Here is a 12,911-nt window from a genome sequence, read left to right on the forward strand (position 1 = left end):
CCTGGTAGCCTCTTAACTTCGTCTAGATACCGGTCGGAATGGATCATGATTATTCATGGGCAACCGACCGAGCCGTGCCACCATCGGCAAGATCCACAGGGTGCATTACGGGCTGGGATGTTCGCACAGGGAAAACTAACTGGCTCCTCGAACAAATGAGACTGTGCATGTATCGGACGAGACTCGGTAGAGCACTGTCTCTCTCTCTCTCTCTCTCTCTCTCTATCTATCTATCTATCTCGAAATAATAGCTTCGGAACGAAGGACACTCTGCTCCGTTTCTTTTTACGATTGACAAAGTGACTTCGTTGCGACACGGGAATTCAATTTAAAAATTAGATTCGATCCTTTCCGCGTTTCTCTGTGCAGTTCCTGCCGGCTCGTACGGTCGCGACTCGGCCATTTAGTCCACCCCCCATAGTCGACGAGGCGCGCGTTCGTCTGAAGCGTCGGCAACTCGGAGCAATTACAACGGTAATCGTTCGATTACCGAGAAACGACATCCGTTTGCCGTGTCGACGGTGAGCAGCGCGTGAAAGATACGGCTGGAATTAAGTTGTCGAAAGTCCGCGAGGCGAAATCAACTGGGAGCCGGCGCGAGCTAATCGAATCAATCCCGAAAAGGAGCAGCGTTACTCGACGATGATTGAACGCGAGCACACCGTCTAGAAAGCGGCTGCAATCTAAAAGCATTCAAAGCTTCCTCTTGGAAACCAACGTTATTACTCGGATCCTTCCGGCACGAGCTACTACGTTTCAATTTCCTGCTTGACCTTTTGCCGATCTCTTTCATCTCGCTCGATTTGCGACAGACGGCTCCTCGAAATTCCCGTGGCGCGGATCGCTTCGTTTCGGCTCGGTCTGCTGCTGAAATTCGAACAAACACTGTGAGCGGCGGCCTCGAATCGAACGAAAACGGAGATCCAAAGATCGACAGTATATTCTCGTACATTGTGTTGGAATGGAATCGATGATCTTTCGGCTTCGAACGGATTCGAGGCAGCTGAAACGCGAGAATCGAGGAAGGAAAAAGACCGCGACGAGTAGGGGCTGGTGGAAGACGATAAGTAGTACGGAATCTACGGTGCAACAATTACGAACCATTTAATTAGAGGCGAAGGATTCCCATACCGCGCTCTGCAAGTGAGCGTAGCGATCTCACCTGCTCGGGCTGTCACGTTGCTGCCGGGTAGAATTAGACGATCCGCGTACTCTATCTGCGGTCGCTGAGGGCTGACTGCAATGAGAGAAAATTAGCAGAGGTTAATTTGGCCGTCGCGCGACTGGATATTCCGAGTCATGCGCTCTGACGTTTCTCTGGACGTCGGCCGTTATCGTTGCGTTATCATTTAATCGCTTCGTCGTTGATTACCCTTGTCAGATCTATCGATCGTTCGCCACGACTCTACGTACGCGCGTTCAACTGCCTTCCCACGATCGCGCGCGATAAACTTCGTTTTCGTGGAGAACGTCGCTCTTGACTTTGAAAATTAATCGGACAACTTTTCCATCGCTTCGATCCGGTGAACGCGAACACGCAAAGACGTAGATAGTGGAAACGATCGACGAATTACGAATTAATGGAGCAACGCGAACCAGCTGCGTCGTAAAACGCTGCTTCTTACACGTACCTTGGCGAAGTTCGCAACGCGTGAGAAATAATAACGCTTTGATCGTCGATGGAATTTTCCGCGACGGCCCAGTTTCGCAACTTTGCCTTCGGCCTGGTATTGTCCTGCCGCGATACTGGCCTTCTGAACGAGTAACGCGTTAATTTCGTCACAATGGGAACAACGACGATGAAAATCGACGAACGTGGCATTGATGACCACGCTGGTTTCATCTACGGACTCTATACTCGGGACTCGAATAGAAACGGTGTGCGTGCAAGTGTGAGAATCCTGTTAATCCGCACGAAATGTTTCAACGCGTTGATCGACGATCGTAGCTTTTCGTAGGATCGAAGCAAACGCTGTTGTCGTTAAGCCGAAGATTTTTACCTCTGACGACCAGCCTCGCCAATTCGGATGCCAAAGCGTCCTGCGTTGTGAAATCGCTGGCTGTGACTTGACATTGCCAGAGACCGTCGTCGAACTCCAGAGTGGCGGATCTGACCCAGAGAGAGCAATCGCCGATGTCTGGCCGTCCTACCCACTCGTATTTCTTCAAGTGCATGCCTATCGGCTGAAACAATCGAGATTCGTCTTGAAATCGATCGGTCGACCGTCGTTGCCTCGATTCAACGATCATCTTATGTTGCGGCAAACTCGACTCGCGAATGGTAATCAGCTGGGAATATCTGAAATAGTTTCATGTTTACGAATGATCCGAAGACGAATCGTTAGCGAGTCGGACGGTACGTCGTAAGGCAGATGGGAAACGAATGCAAGGTAAAGAGAACCGAGTGGCATCGATAGATTCTATAGACAATGACCGGCGTATGTCAGCGTTTTGCGCGATCGTTTAATCGACGAACGAAGGGACTTGGTGGATCGCTCCTCGTTACCGGAATCCTCTCAAGCTCCGTCGCTGGTTTCGCCTCTCTCCCGTCGCATCATCCTCCGTTCCTGCTCGATTTCTAAGCGCGTTCCATCCGAAATGAATCATCGGCTTCCGGGTTCGAGGCTCTTCTCTTCTTTCGCGTAGATTAATTCGCTGCCTGGTAGGAAAGTGCGGCCTTAGCAAGTTTCGCAGTCATAATGTGACCGTAATTCAAGGATCGATTCTCCACCGGGGGTGCCCATATAATCTATCTGCTCGTTTTACTCGACCACCCTCTGCCTCCTGTTTTAAAGGACCGTTTTCACTCCCTAGCTCTCTCCAACGATGGCTTATCCAGGCCACAGTCACGCTCCCTGTACGTTATCTGTGTACCGTGTGAAACTGGATCGCGCCGCACGTCGGTTCAATTCTCTCCTGTTGGCCGGAAAAATCTCGTCGTTCGTCATTTAAGGCCATTAGCTGGTTAACGAGTTTTCGTAATCCCTGGCCGACTAGCCGTACCATGAAAATCCTTCTTGAGTTAACGCCAGCTTGCACCCCTCTGGGGAATTGCAAATTTTTTTGCTGCCCCATCGGCTGGGCTGTGTAAGTAATTTTCAGCGACGCCGTTTTTCCAGCGCGTGGCTGGCCGCGGTTTAGATTTGAACGTTCGCAACAACGTTAATCGTCGGGGGAACGACTCTTTCTTTGTTTAACGATGAAAGTTTCTGGCAACTCGTAATTACTAGGAAACCTGTTCCGATTGGACGTGTCAACCGAGCAACGCGCAATTCCACGCGAAATACGAATCGCGCTCGCTGTTTCGCGTTTCTGCAAGGGGGAACGAAATTTTTGTTGGTCGCATCCGGAATTGCGTGCCGCGACTATATTAGTAATGAATACGACGCAGTTCCCGAGCAAGCGTGCAGTTTATCATTCAACGGCAGACACAATAATACAATGGGGATTCCTCTCGCGATGATTATTTGCGCATAGATGAAGGCGGAGAGCGGTGGCGCGCCCTCAGGACAAGAAGAATAATGAGTTGCCAGCGCGTTGACGTTTACCGTCCCGACGAAGCGACGCGTACGCAATTACACGGATATTAGCGTCTTACCCGCCCACACGGTGCTATTCGCTTTTTCCCCTTCGTCCTGCTTTTTCATCCGTCTTCGAGAGCACGAATTCGACTTAAATCGATATGCCCATCGCTTCGCAAGGTATCGCGCGATGCTTTTAAATCACGCAACATGCCCGCGACGAGAAGACCGATATCGCAGACGGCAGTGACGGAGGGCTCGACCGCCTTCGTGTCCGGACGTCGAAGGGTCGACGAAGAAGCAGGATCAGAGGGCGAATCAGCGACACATTCATTTAAAGGATTAAAAACCGCGCGCTTGCCGCCAATGTACGAGCGTTCACTTACTTAACCGGGAAGGGCCCTTATTCCCTTTTCTTGTTCCTCGGTCGGTTCACCGTCGACTCTGTCTTCGTCACACCCGACACCGGCCTGCCGCCTGCCACCTTTCCGCCTTTTCGTTTCTCTCGGCCTTCGTGACTATGTTCTCCGGAGAGGCCGCGACCAGCAATCAGCGTAATGCATCCGCAGACACGCCCCTCCTTCCCTCTGGTTCTCTCTCTCTCTCTCTCTCTCTCTCTCTATCCACACAATCGCGCGCCTACCCCACATCGACGAACACACATACCGATATCCAGACACGTGCACGTTCGTACACGTACGAATCCGCTCGGCGGAGAAGCAAACGGCCAGAGTACATACCCTCTGGGCCAAAGGCCCTGATAACACGAGCTTGAGTAATGCAGACGCAATGGCAATCTCTTGGAGAGCAACGAAATAGATCGCAGGACGTGGATCGATGCCGCGCGAAACCCGTGCTCTTTCTCCGAACGCTGTTACTCAACCCCTCCGCCGCATCCCCTGTTCTCCGCAAGAACTTCCTTTTCTCGAACCGCCTCCATTCCCTATCAGCTCATCCAGCGTCGCGTTGCGCTGTTTCTATCTACCTCCTCTTCTTCTACCTTCTATTTCTTCAGCTTTTTCTTTTTCGCCGCCCTCTTTCTCTCTCTCTCTCTCTCTCTCTCTCTCGTTTTCTGTCTCGTTCTCGCTCTTAGACGCACACGCTAGCCAACGGATCAAGCTCCTTTCGCTCGGTGAAAAAGTTGTTAACTCGAAGATTCATTGCCGGCTCTTTGGAGGTATGAGTAGTGGCGGAGCGGGTCCGGCCGTTGGAAGGGTTGGTTCACAGGCGAGCAGAGACTGCGGGGGTTCGAAGGAGCGTAAAAGGCGCGGCAGAGGGTTCGCCTGGTCCGAATGTTCTTCGAGGTAAAACGAGGCTACGAAGAAGCTGGCGAAGAGAGAAGGCAGGGAAGAAGAGGAGGATCTAGCGGCGGTGAAAGAATCGAGAGAAGGGGCGGAGCGCGGGTAGGAGCTTTCTGGTAATCCGGTGAAGACGATTCCGTACACCTATTTCGCTAAAGTGATTTCGTGCCTTCGAAGGATTCGACGTTTTCTCGTGAATCACGCCGCGTCTCCGTGAAACTTGCCGGTTTGCTCTTTCTTCGTTCTATCGCGCGGAAAAAGGCGCATCTCGTGAAGCTGGAACGCGTGTCCGGTTCCTTTCTAATTCCTGTATTACGTCCCGCGTTACTTCTGCGAACAGGAAATCCTTCTTCAAGCCGTCGCCGTAAGCCGAAGTATCGCAACTATCTTTTTCTCTGCTGAAATTTTAGTCGGTGCTTCCCGCGTTCGTAAGTCAAGACCGGTCGGGTCAGTATGAAAATGCAAATTCTGCTTTATCTTCGTTCGAGCGGTCTGAAAAATCAATTAGGAATACGATACGAGCTGCCTATTATCCTCGGCGATCCGAATTCATTTCCCGTAAAATAAACACACCGCCTTTCCGCCGTGTTCTACGTTCTATCTCACGGCGTGGAATACGAATCGAGCGAATTTTCTAGACAATTTTCCTGCAGCCGCAGCGCCTCGATAGTCGCAACCAAGCAAAAACAATACGATCCTCGGTTGCGTACTACGCAAGGCACCCGGGGCAAGGGCCAGCGTTGTAAACAAGAGTAGCTCGGATCTCATGAGAAAATTATCCCGCTCGTTATTTACATCTTTCATAAATATTCGCCTTGAAGGGGAGACGAAGAAAGAAGGATCAGTTTCCGGGTTAGAAGTCGGCCATAAGAGAGAGTGAGTGAGTGAGTGAGAGAGGGAGAAAAAGAGAAGTTTAGCAGAAAGTAACGAGAGACCACGAACGACATAAATCTCCAGGCTTTCGGAGGCGATCTCGTTTCAGGATCACCTACTGGGAGAAGGGTTGCTAGCTTGTTGCCTAACGCTGTAAAACGATATTCTAGCCACCGAAATGCGTCGCCGTCTGCTTCCCGATGCAGAGGAAACCCTGTTTCTGTATATCATTTGCATCATTGTCCCCGAAAAGTCATGAAAAATTTGCCTCCGCGTCAACAGTTCGTTCTCGGTCCAGGCGAGATCCGTTTAAAAAGGATTCTCCGTTTCCAGCGTGAACTTCTCACAGTTCTGCTATCCTTTGATCGCCGTGTTTTCTCTTCTCGCGACTACTCGTCGAGAGCGAAATTTTATTACGGTTATCAGGTTGGTGCTTTCATCGGGAAACGATTAAGCAGAAACAGCGGAAGGGATCTTAAATATGCTTCGTCCGTCAGCGTACATATTTACGCTTCGGATCTCTCGAACTCGGTAACTGGGGGTAAACTTATTTACAGTCTGTCGAACCATCTGCCATCTTCGTTCGACGTCGACTTACAATTGAAATTCGCGGCTTAACCGAGCAAACGTAAATGCGGCACGGAGCTTGTGCACACACTCGGCACCCCGATGGTCTATCGGGTATTCGCAAATTCCACTAGCGATAATAAATAGAGGAATTCGATATCGCCTGTCCACGAGAGACATCGTCGAAAGGTTGTCTCTTCGTATCCATCATCCGCCTTCCGAACGTCTCATCGATTTGACGGAATTATCGCGAAACGTTTAAGGATGGATCTCACGAGGAAATCAGAAAATATCAGCGTCACCCTTCGAAACCGTAGACAGACGTGGAACACTCGGCTACGAAGGAACGGAATTCCGCGGAAGAAGCGGTTGAAATTATTTCAATTTCCGTGGCGCGCGTTTTTCGCCGACCTGTTCCGCATTCTTCCTTTTTATCGTTTCTTGCAGCGGCAGTGAAATTCGCGCGGTCTTCCCAGCTCCACGTAAATATAATCGACCACCTTGTGCAAACCGCACGATGCGAAATCGCACGAGCCTCGCGCTCTTACTCTCGCATTCTCTGCCCCTTTTAATTAACGTATCTCTGGACGAATTGCCACGGAAAGAAGATCTTTCGGATGGAAAAGAACGAATTGTTGGAGCGGTGCGCGCGTCGCTCGGATTTAGGTCGACTATCGGCGCGCACAACCGCCAGCCAATCTCTCACGTCGAAATTTTCACGATTCACCGTTGAAAAATTACGAACCACGATGGCGAATAAATCTTAACGATGATTTTGTCTCGGGCAGTATCTAGGCCCTCGCAGTCCTGTCCCTGAAGACGCATCACTCGATAATGAAGATGGATTCGCGGACGAATCAGGGGGCAAAAATATGTTTGCTTCCGGTCGACAGAGCTCGTATTTAGAGCCGGTAATTCTCTGGGGAGCGAACTGTCTTTGCGATCGATTAGCGATTGCTTCTTTCAGAGGCAGTTGAATAGCTTCGTCGAGCGGGAATGAAACGAAGAGAGAATGAAATGGAAAAGTCGCAAGGTTTCACGATTTTCCAGGGATTCGATGGACGATGGGCGACGCTTCATCGACTTAACCCTCGGTCTTGATCGTTTTTGGTTAATTACGCGAATTAATTATACATTCGCCGGCATGGAGGAGATGGCAAGAGACAAACGTGCTCCGGCTTTGTATCCAAATAACGAGGCCGCGGGTTAAAGAAGCGGAGTGGTCGGTTTTCACGATGCCTCGAGGGGTAAACAAAAAGGGGTCGCGTACAAAGTGGACGGATAAGTGGCGGTCGAGTGGTCGCCGGTTGCTTTGGAAATTTATCATTTAATCTTTTCCGTGCGGTGTTCACGGCATTGTGGTCTACGGACGGTCTCGTCGCCCGCGGTTAAATGCGTTTCAAGAGACTCCACTCTCGCCGCCGCGTCGTGTATCTCTTACCGTGTGTACGCGTTTCGTTTCGCGTGCACACATAACGCGAGGCACACGTACGCTGCACACGCGCGTTTATTCCGCTCTGCTTGTGACGATAACACCGGTGGTAGTGACGCCGCTGGTCACCACGTCCCAATACGTGCCTATATTCTCTCGGTTATATAAAACCGATGTGTGCATTAATTTACATATTAATTCGCCGGAGTAATCCGCTTTAATGACATTTGGATTAGGGGAAATGTCGCCAGGAGATACACATTCTGCCGCCATGTCGCTATTCCCGTCCGTTTCAAGAATATTCCCCGATACGTAATAAATACAGTTTCATAATCATTTCCCGTTATATCGGCCGACACGGTTTAGGCGTGGCTTTTGATTATACGCGTGATCTCTCTCCGTTGAATCGATCGCTTTCTGTCAGATTTCGATCGAGTTTGTGGCTCACGGTCACGCGCCGTCGATTTCCCAGCATTAATTTCGATATTAATTCCCGGTCACTGATAATCCGGGTTAATGACATCAGGATTGCAGAAAACGCAGCTGTAGTGTACACGCGCACCTGTTCTTCCTTCTTGTTCGTCCACGCGCGCCATCGATATTCATCGGGGTGGTTTTAAACGATACTTTTGTTCCTTTGCCCGGGAACACTGTTTCCATGTGTCTCGCTGGTATTAAACGTTCCGACCTTTGTCAGGAAAATAATTTACTTTGACGTTTCTCTTAAAGCCGTTTCGACTCGCTTTAATATCGTACACCTCGTAATATCGTAGCCGATACAAGCTTTGAATAACATTCTCCGCTTGATCTGCAGCGTCAACGTGTATTTGCTTCTTTAATTAGCGGAGACAAGAGAAAGAAAAGTGGCAAGGACGGTCTTCTTTTCGCGCAAACGAACGACTCTCTGTCAGGTAACGCGAGAGTTGATCCGCGAATCGTTTACCATCAAGTTCGACGATTCCGCTATCTTTCTCGACACGATGTTCCACCGACTACCAATTCCACCGCCATTATTCCGTGTGATTAAGCGGTTGACGCGCCGATTATTGTACACCGCCTCCTTAAGTTCGATGCAGTGGCGTGCTTGCACGGACAAGAAGCAGGTGAAAAAAGGGGCTGAAAATACGCGTGCAAGAAGAAATTGCGTCAAAGATCCGCTCCCAAGCAGGCTCGGTCAAAAGCTTTGCCCGTGTCTGAAAACTCGTAGACCTTTCGTCGCCCTTTTCGTTTCTCCGACAATCACCGTCCTCTTCTCACCCCCTCGTTGGCACGCTTTTTGCTCGAACGCGGCCGGCTTTTCACCCCTGGCTGCCGACTTTTTTTCAGTCGAGCCGTTGTAACGACTTCAATTTAGAGGTACGTTCGCAGCATACCCGAGGACGACGAGCACGACCGACCCCTATCCCTCCGCGCGAGCTCGCCCCTCGTCCTTCTTTCTCTGTCACGACGCGTCGCGACAAACGACAACGAAGCAAGTTTTTCGTCGCGTAGAAGCACGGCGCGTTCGCGACTCGCTCTTTTCTCTCGGACAAGGAAAAGGAGAGAAGGGACACGAGTCGCGATGGTGGAAGAAAGTCAAAGTGGAGCGGAAACCGGTGGACGCGAGTCGGACGCGCAGAGGAAGAGGAAGCGGCGCAAGAAACTCGCCGGAAACGTGGCTGAACGACGCGTTTAGCTTCGCAATTGCCGTAATAAAATCGTCTGGCATTAAATCTTGCAGAAGAGACGCGGCATCATCCCTTTTTCTTTCGTTTCTTCTTACGAGGCGGCTTTCACGAGCGCGTTAACGCGTTTGTTTATTCCGGAACAAACCCGAGGAAAAATTTATCGCGCTCAACGGGAAACAAGTGGGATAGGGAAAACGGAATACGGAAGGAAGAAAAGATTAAGAGGCGGTTACACGGCGTCTCTTCCGAAAATTTTGGAACGCGCGGCCAAGTATTTTTCTCGTGACCCAGCTTCCTGGAAAGCGTAATTTGCTGGCGCGAATGGCAGAAAAATTACGACTCTTGACCCGCCCGACAATACGGCTCGAGGAAAACGCGGCGGGCTCGGCGCAACTGTAGCGCATTTATATTTTGATTCACCGGGTTCGCTTCCTTGTCGCCATTATCGCGTTCAACGATTTTACAAGCCGTCTGCAACGCGGCAAAGGTAAACTCTATTTTTTCCTCTCTGCTGCGTTTCAACCTGGCGTGTAAACGCTTCATTCCCGTTCGAAAATTTAATGAAAACTGAAAACTTCCGCTTGTCGAATGAAAACGTTAATCGACTCTCCGATCAAATTCAAAGTTCTCGATGATCGCGAACGATCGTTGAAGCGCCAAGTGGTTTCGTGCGATGAAAAAGCGTAGCCGGATCGACGCCACTCGATAATTTTGCGGTAACGTCGCGATACTCTCGACACGATGACATGAAATGAAAAAAAAAATATATATATATATATACATACATACATATAGATATATTAAGCGCACGAAAATATCGCATAGTTCGAACTTTGACGTCGAGATCGTGCTACAGTTATCCTCCATTGTTAGCCACCACCGGGTCTTTTCATCGTCTGGGCAATGCGCAGAGGACCATGAAGAACTTAATTACAAGGAAAAGACGATTACGCGAATAGAGGGGTGAGTAGAAAAGAAAGTGGGATAGTAGAGAGAAGAAGGATCGAGACGAGGAAAGTCGGCCGGTTTGCGGAGGCAGTTGCGCGACGGAATAAAAAGTTTCGTCAGGATTAACGATAACGACGATAATGAAGCCGCGTGTCACCGACGACCTGGACGGACGATCATTGTTCGACGTCGGATATCCCAGAGTCTTGGAAATCTTTTCTTCTCCACCGGTTCGCGAGATGTTCCCTTTTTCCTTCGATCGTGAAGCGATGCTACACCCCTCCCCCCCTTTCTCCAGCAAAAGATTTCGCAGGAAGAAACGAAGGTCTTGGAGATCGACCAGTCAGCTTTTCGCATAAATATTCCAGTGGAAATTTCGTCCCTGGTCCTGTACTTAGACGAGCGATAACGTCGGCCCATTGAATGGTAGAACAGCGAATTCTCATCTAAATTCACGCAGAGAGTGCGTTCCAGTTATGAAATTGCACTTGGGCAACTGTTTCGCGTAGCGACGTCGCGCGTAAGCGACCGCGAGGTCGGACGAGTTGCGCTGACCACAAGAGGACACAGACGAAGAACGATGCAAATCTGTTGCCAGGAAATTACATCCTTTGTTAAACGTCGTATCACCGCCAACGTTCTCCCTTTTTCGTCCTATTCGCACGCTAAAACTTTGCCCTAACTCTCGGCGTCGCTCGATCAAGCGCCGTTCTTCCTTCGTCTCTCCTATTCCTGCGTTCGTACCATCGAGAATCAAGAATTTCCCAACGCTTTCAGACCATCTCGTCTTCGATCGCGTGCTAGACGGATAAATATACGCTCGTGCGCTACGGGCGTTTCAACGTACGTGGCTGGCATAGGCGGCGAGGAAAAGTTACGCGCCTCTCTTACGTAGCGCGACTCTGTCCCTCGGTGGCCGTACGTACATTAGGCGACGTATAGATACAAACGACCTGGCCTTTTTTCCAAAAACAATTGGCTCGGCGACGAAACTCGAAAGAAGTTGTCGTCCTCGAAGGAAGACGAATCGCGTTGCCGTTGCCAGTGGCGAGTGCGCGTGCTAACGGCGGCGGTGTTCAGCCAAGAAAAGTCGAGACTTTTCGAGCGGAACGAGCTTTCTTAGATCTTTTCAAATTCGTTGGATTCGTTCCGAGAAAAATACGCAGCGCGGATGTGGTTAGTGAATACCTTCCTGTGGCAACAACCGCCTGCTCCTCGCGGACTTTAAGTAGGTAATTGTGAGTAAATGAGGTGGTCCGTGGCCGCACACTCGCGCAGTTACGCGGTAAAAAATGTAGACGCGGCTGAAAAGATGACTCGGATTTAATTAAAAAATTTTTTTAAACGGATAATCCGTGCGCCCACGTTGAATACCGGCATTACCGACGCGGTACTTTCTTTAACCGTAGACGCATTCACTCGGCAATTTGTTCAGCAGCTGTACGCCACGCCGTACTAGACGTAAGAACCTGGTTCTGAGAATAGATTTCGAAAAACTGAAAAGACGCCGACTCGTTTAAGGATCCGTAAGCGCTTATGCGAATATACGCTGTATAGTTTGTACGTGTTCGATATGTACATACATGGAAGGGTAAATAGCGGTGCAGGGCTATCGTACGCGATCGCAACAGATTTCTGTAATCGTCAATGGTGCGTGATAAAAATACGAATAATTTTTGTTTTGATTTTCAATTCTTTATGGAAACTTTAACCATGCGCGGATTCGATTGAAATTGATTTACACGGCAGCCAATATAGAGGTCGGTTAATCGAATCCGTTGCTTCTGCCTCGTGTATTTGTTAATTTAAAGGTAATGTTCATGCACACGCATGAAATACCATAGGTACTTGCCAGGTTACAGCAGATAATCTATGGAGTATTTATTCGACCGTATTGCCGCGTTTATTTCTCTTTTATTTTTTTTATCCATTCTCAATTACACTCTACAGTCACGAACCCCAACCTGAAATTCAACCTCGCGCTACGATGAGTTTCGCATCAATTTTCTTTTTTTTTTTTCTTTCTTTCTTTCTTTACTTCGAATCACTTTGTAGCTTGCTTTCTCGTGGTTTTCCTCTCCAAGACTCGTCTATACCCCGCTGGATCGTAAATGCGTCCGTACAATACGATGCGTCGTAATATTTCACTTAAGTTCGAGCATTCGACTCGGTTGCCTCGCAGTCAACGACGAACAAGTATTTATTGTCGGTAGACACGTAACGTCCACTTTCGGTCAGAAACTTATCTCGAGCGAAGTTTACTGGCACCGAGGCAAACGGAGAAAAGTTGGCTGCCAGGAGGTTACAGCGCTGGTAACAATGAACTATCCGGAATCGCGATAGACGGGGGCGCGCCAAGACGAAGGTCCTTTTCTTCCACTCTCCATCTCTCGGGTGCTCTCGGTCAGAGATAACGGCATGCGTGATTTTTCAAATTCTACGTACTTCAACCGTTGTACTTGGAATGCAAGTCGACGAGGGATAGAAACTTTTTGTTCTAAGAAAAGAAAAATACCTCTGTTCTTTTCTTTGCCGACACAACCTTTAATTATCTTTCTTCAATCATCATCTTTTTCGTTCCACGCTATTCGACATTCGAAAG

At 49.3% G+C, this 12,911-nt stretch overlaps 1 protein-coding gene across 1 annotated transcript in view; it reads right to left on the minus strand.

The window, feature by feature from the left end:
• Positions 1 to 12,911, minus strand: part of LOC100649835 (hemicentin-1) — a 102,126-nt gene that overhangs the window by 18,088 nt on the left and 71,127 nt on the right. Inside the window, exons 3-4 of the mRNA XM_003393111.4 lie at positions 2,001 to 2,184; positions 1,102 to 1,237 (exon numbers count right to left, since the gene is read on the minus strand). Coding sequence (XP_003393159.2) covers positions 1,102 to 1,237; positions 2,001 to 2,184 — 320 coding nt within the window. The remainder of the gene's footprint in view (positions 1 to 1,101; positions 1,238 to 2,000; positions 2,185 to 12,911) is intronic.

Source organism: Bombus terrestris, chromosome 1, assembly GCF_910591885.1.
Source record: "Bombus terrestris chromosome 1, iyBomTerr1.2, whole genome shotgun sequence".
NCBI lineage: Eukaryota > Metazoa > Arthropoda > Insecta > Hymenoptera > Apidae > Bombus > Bombus terrestris.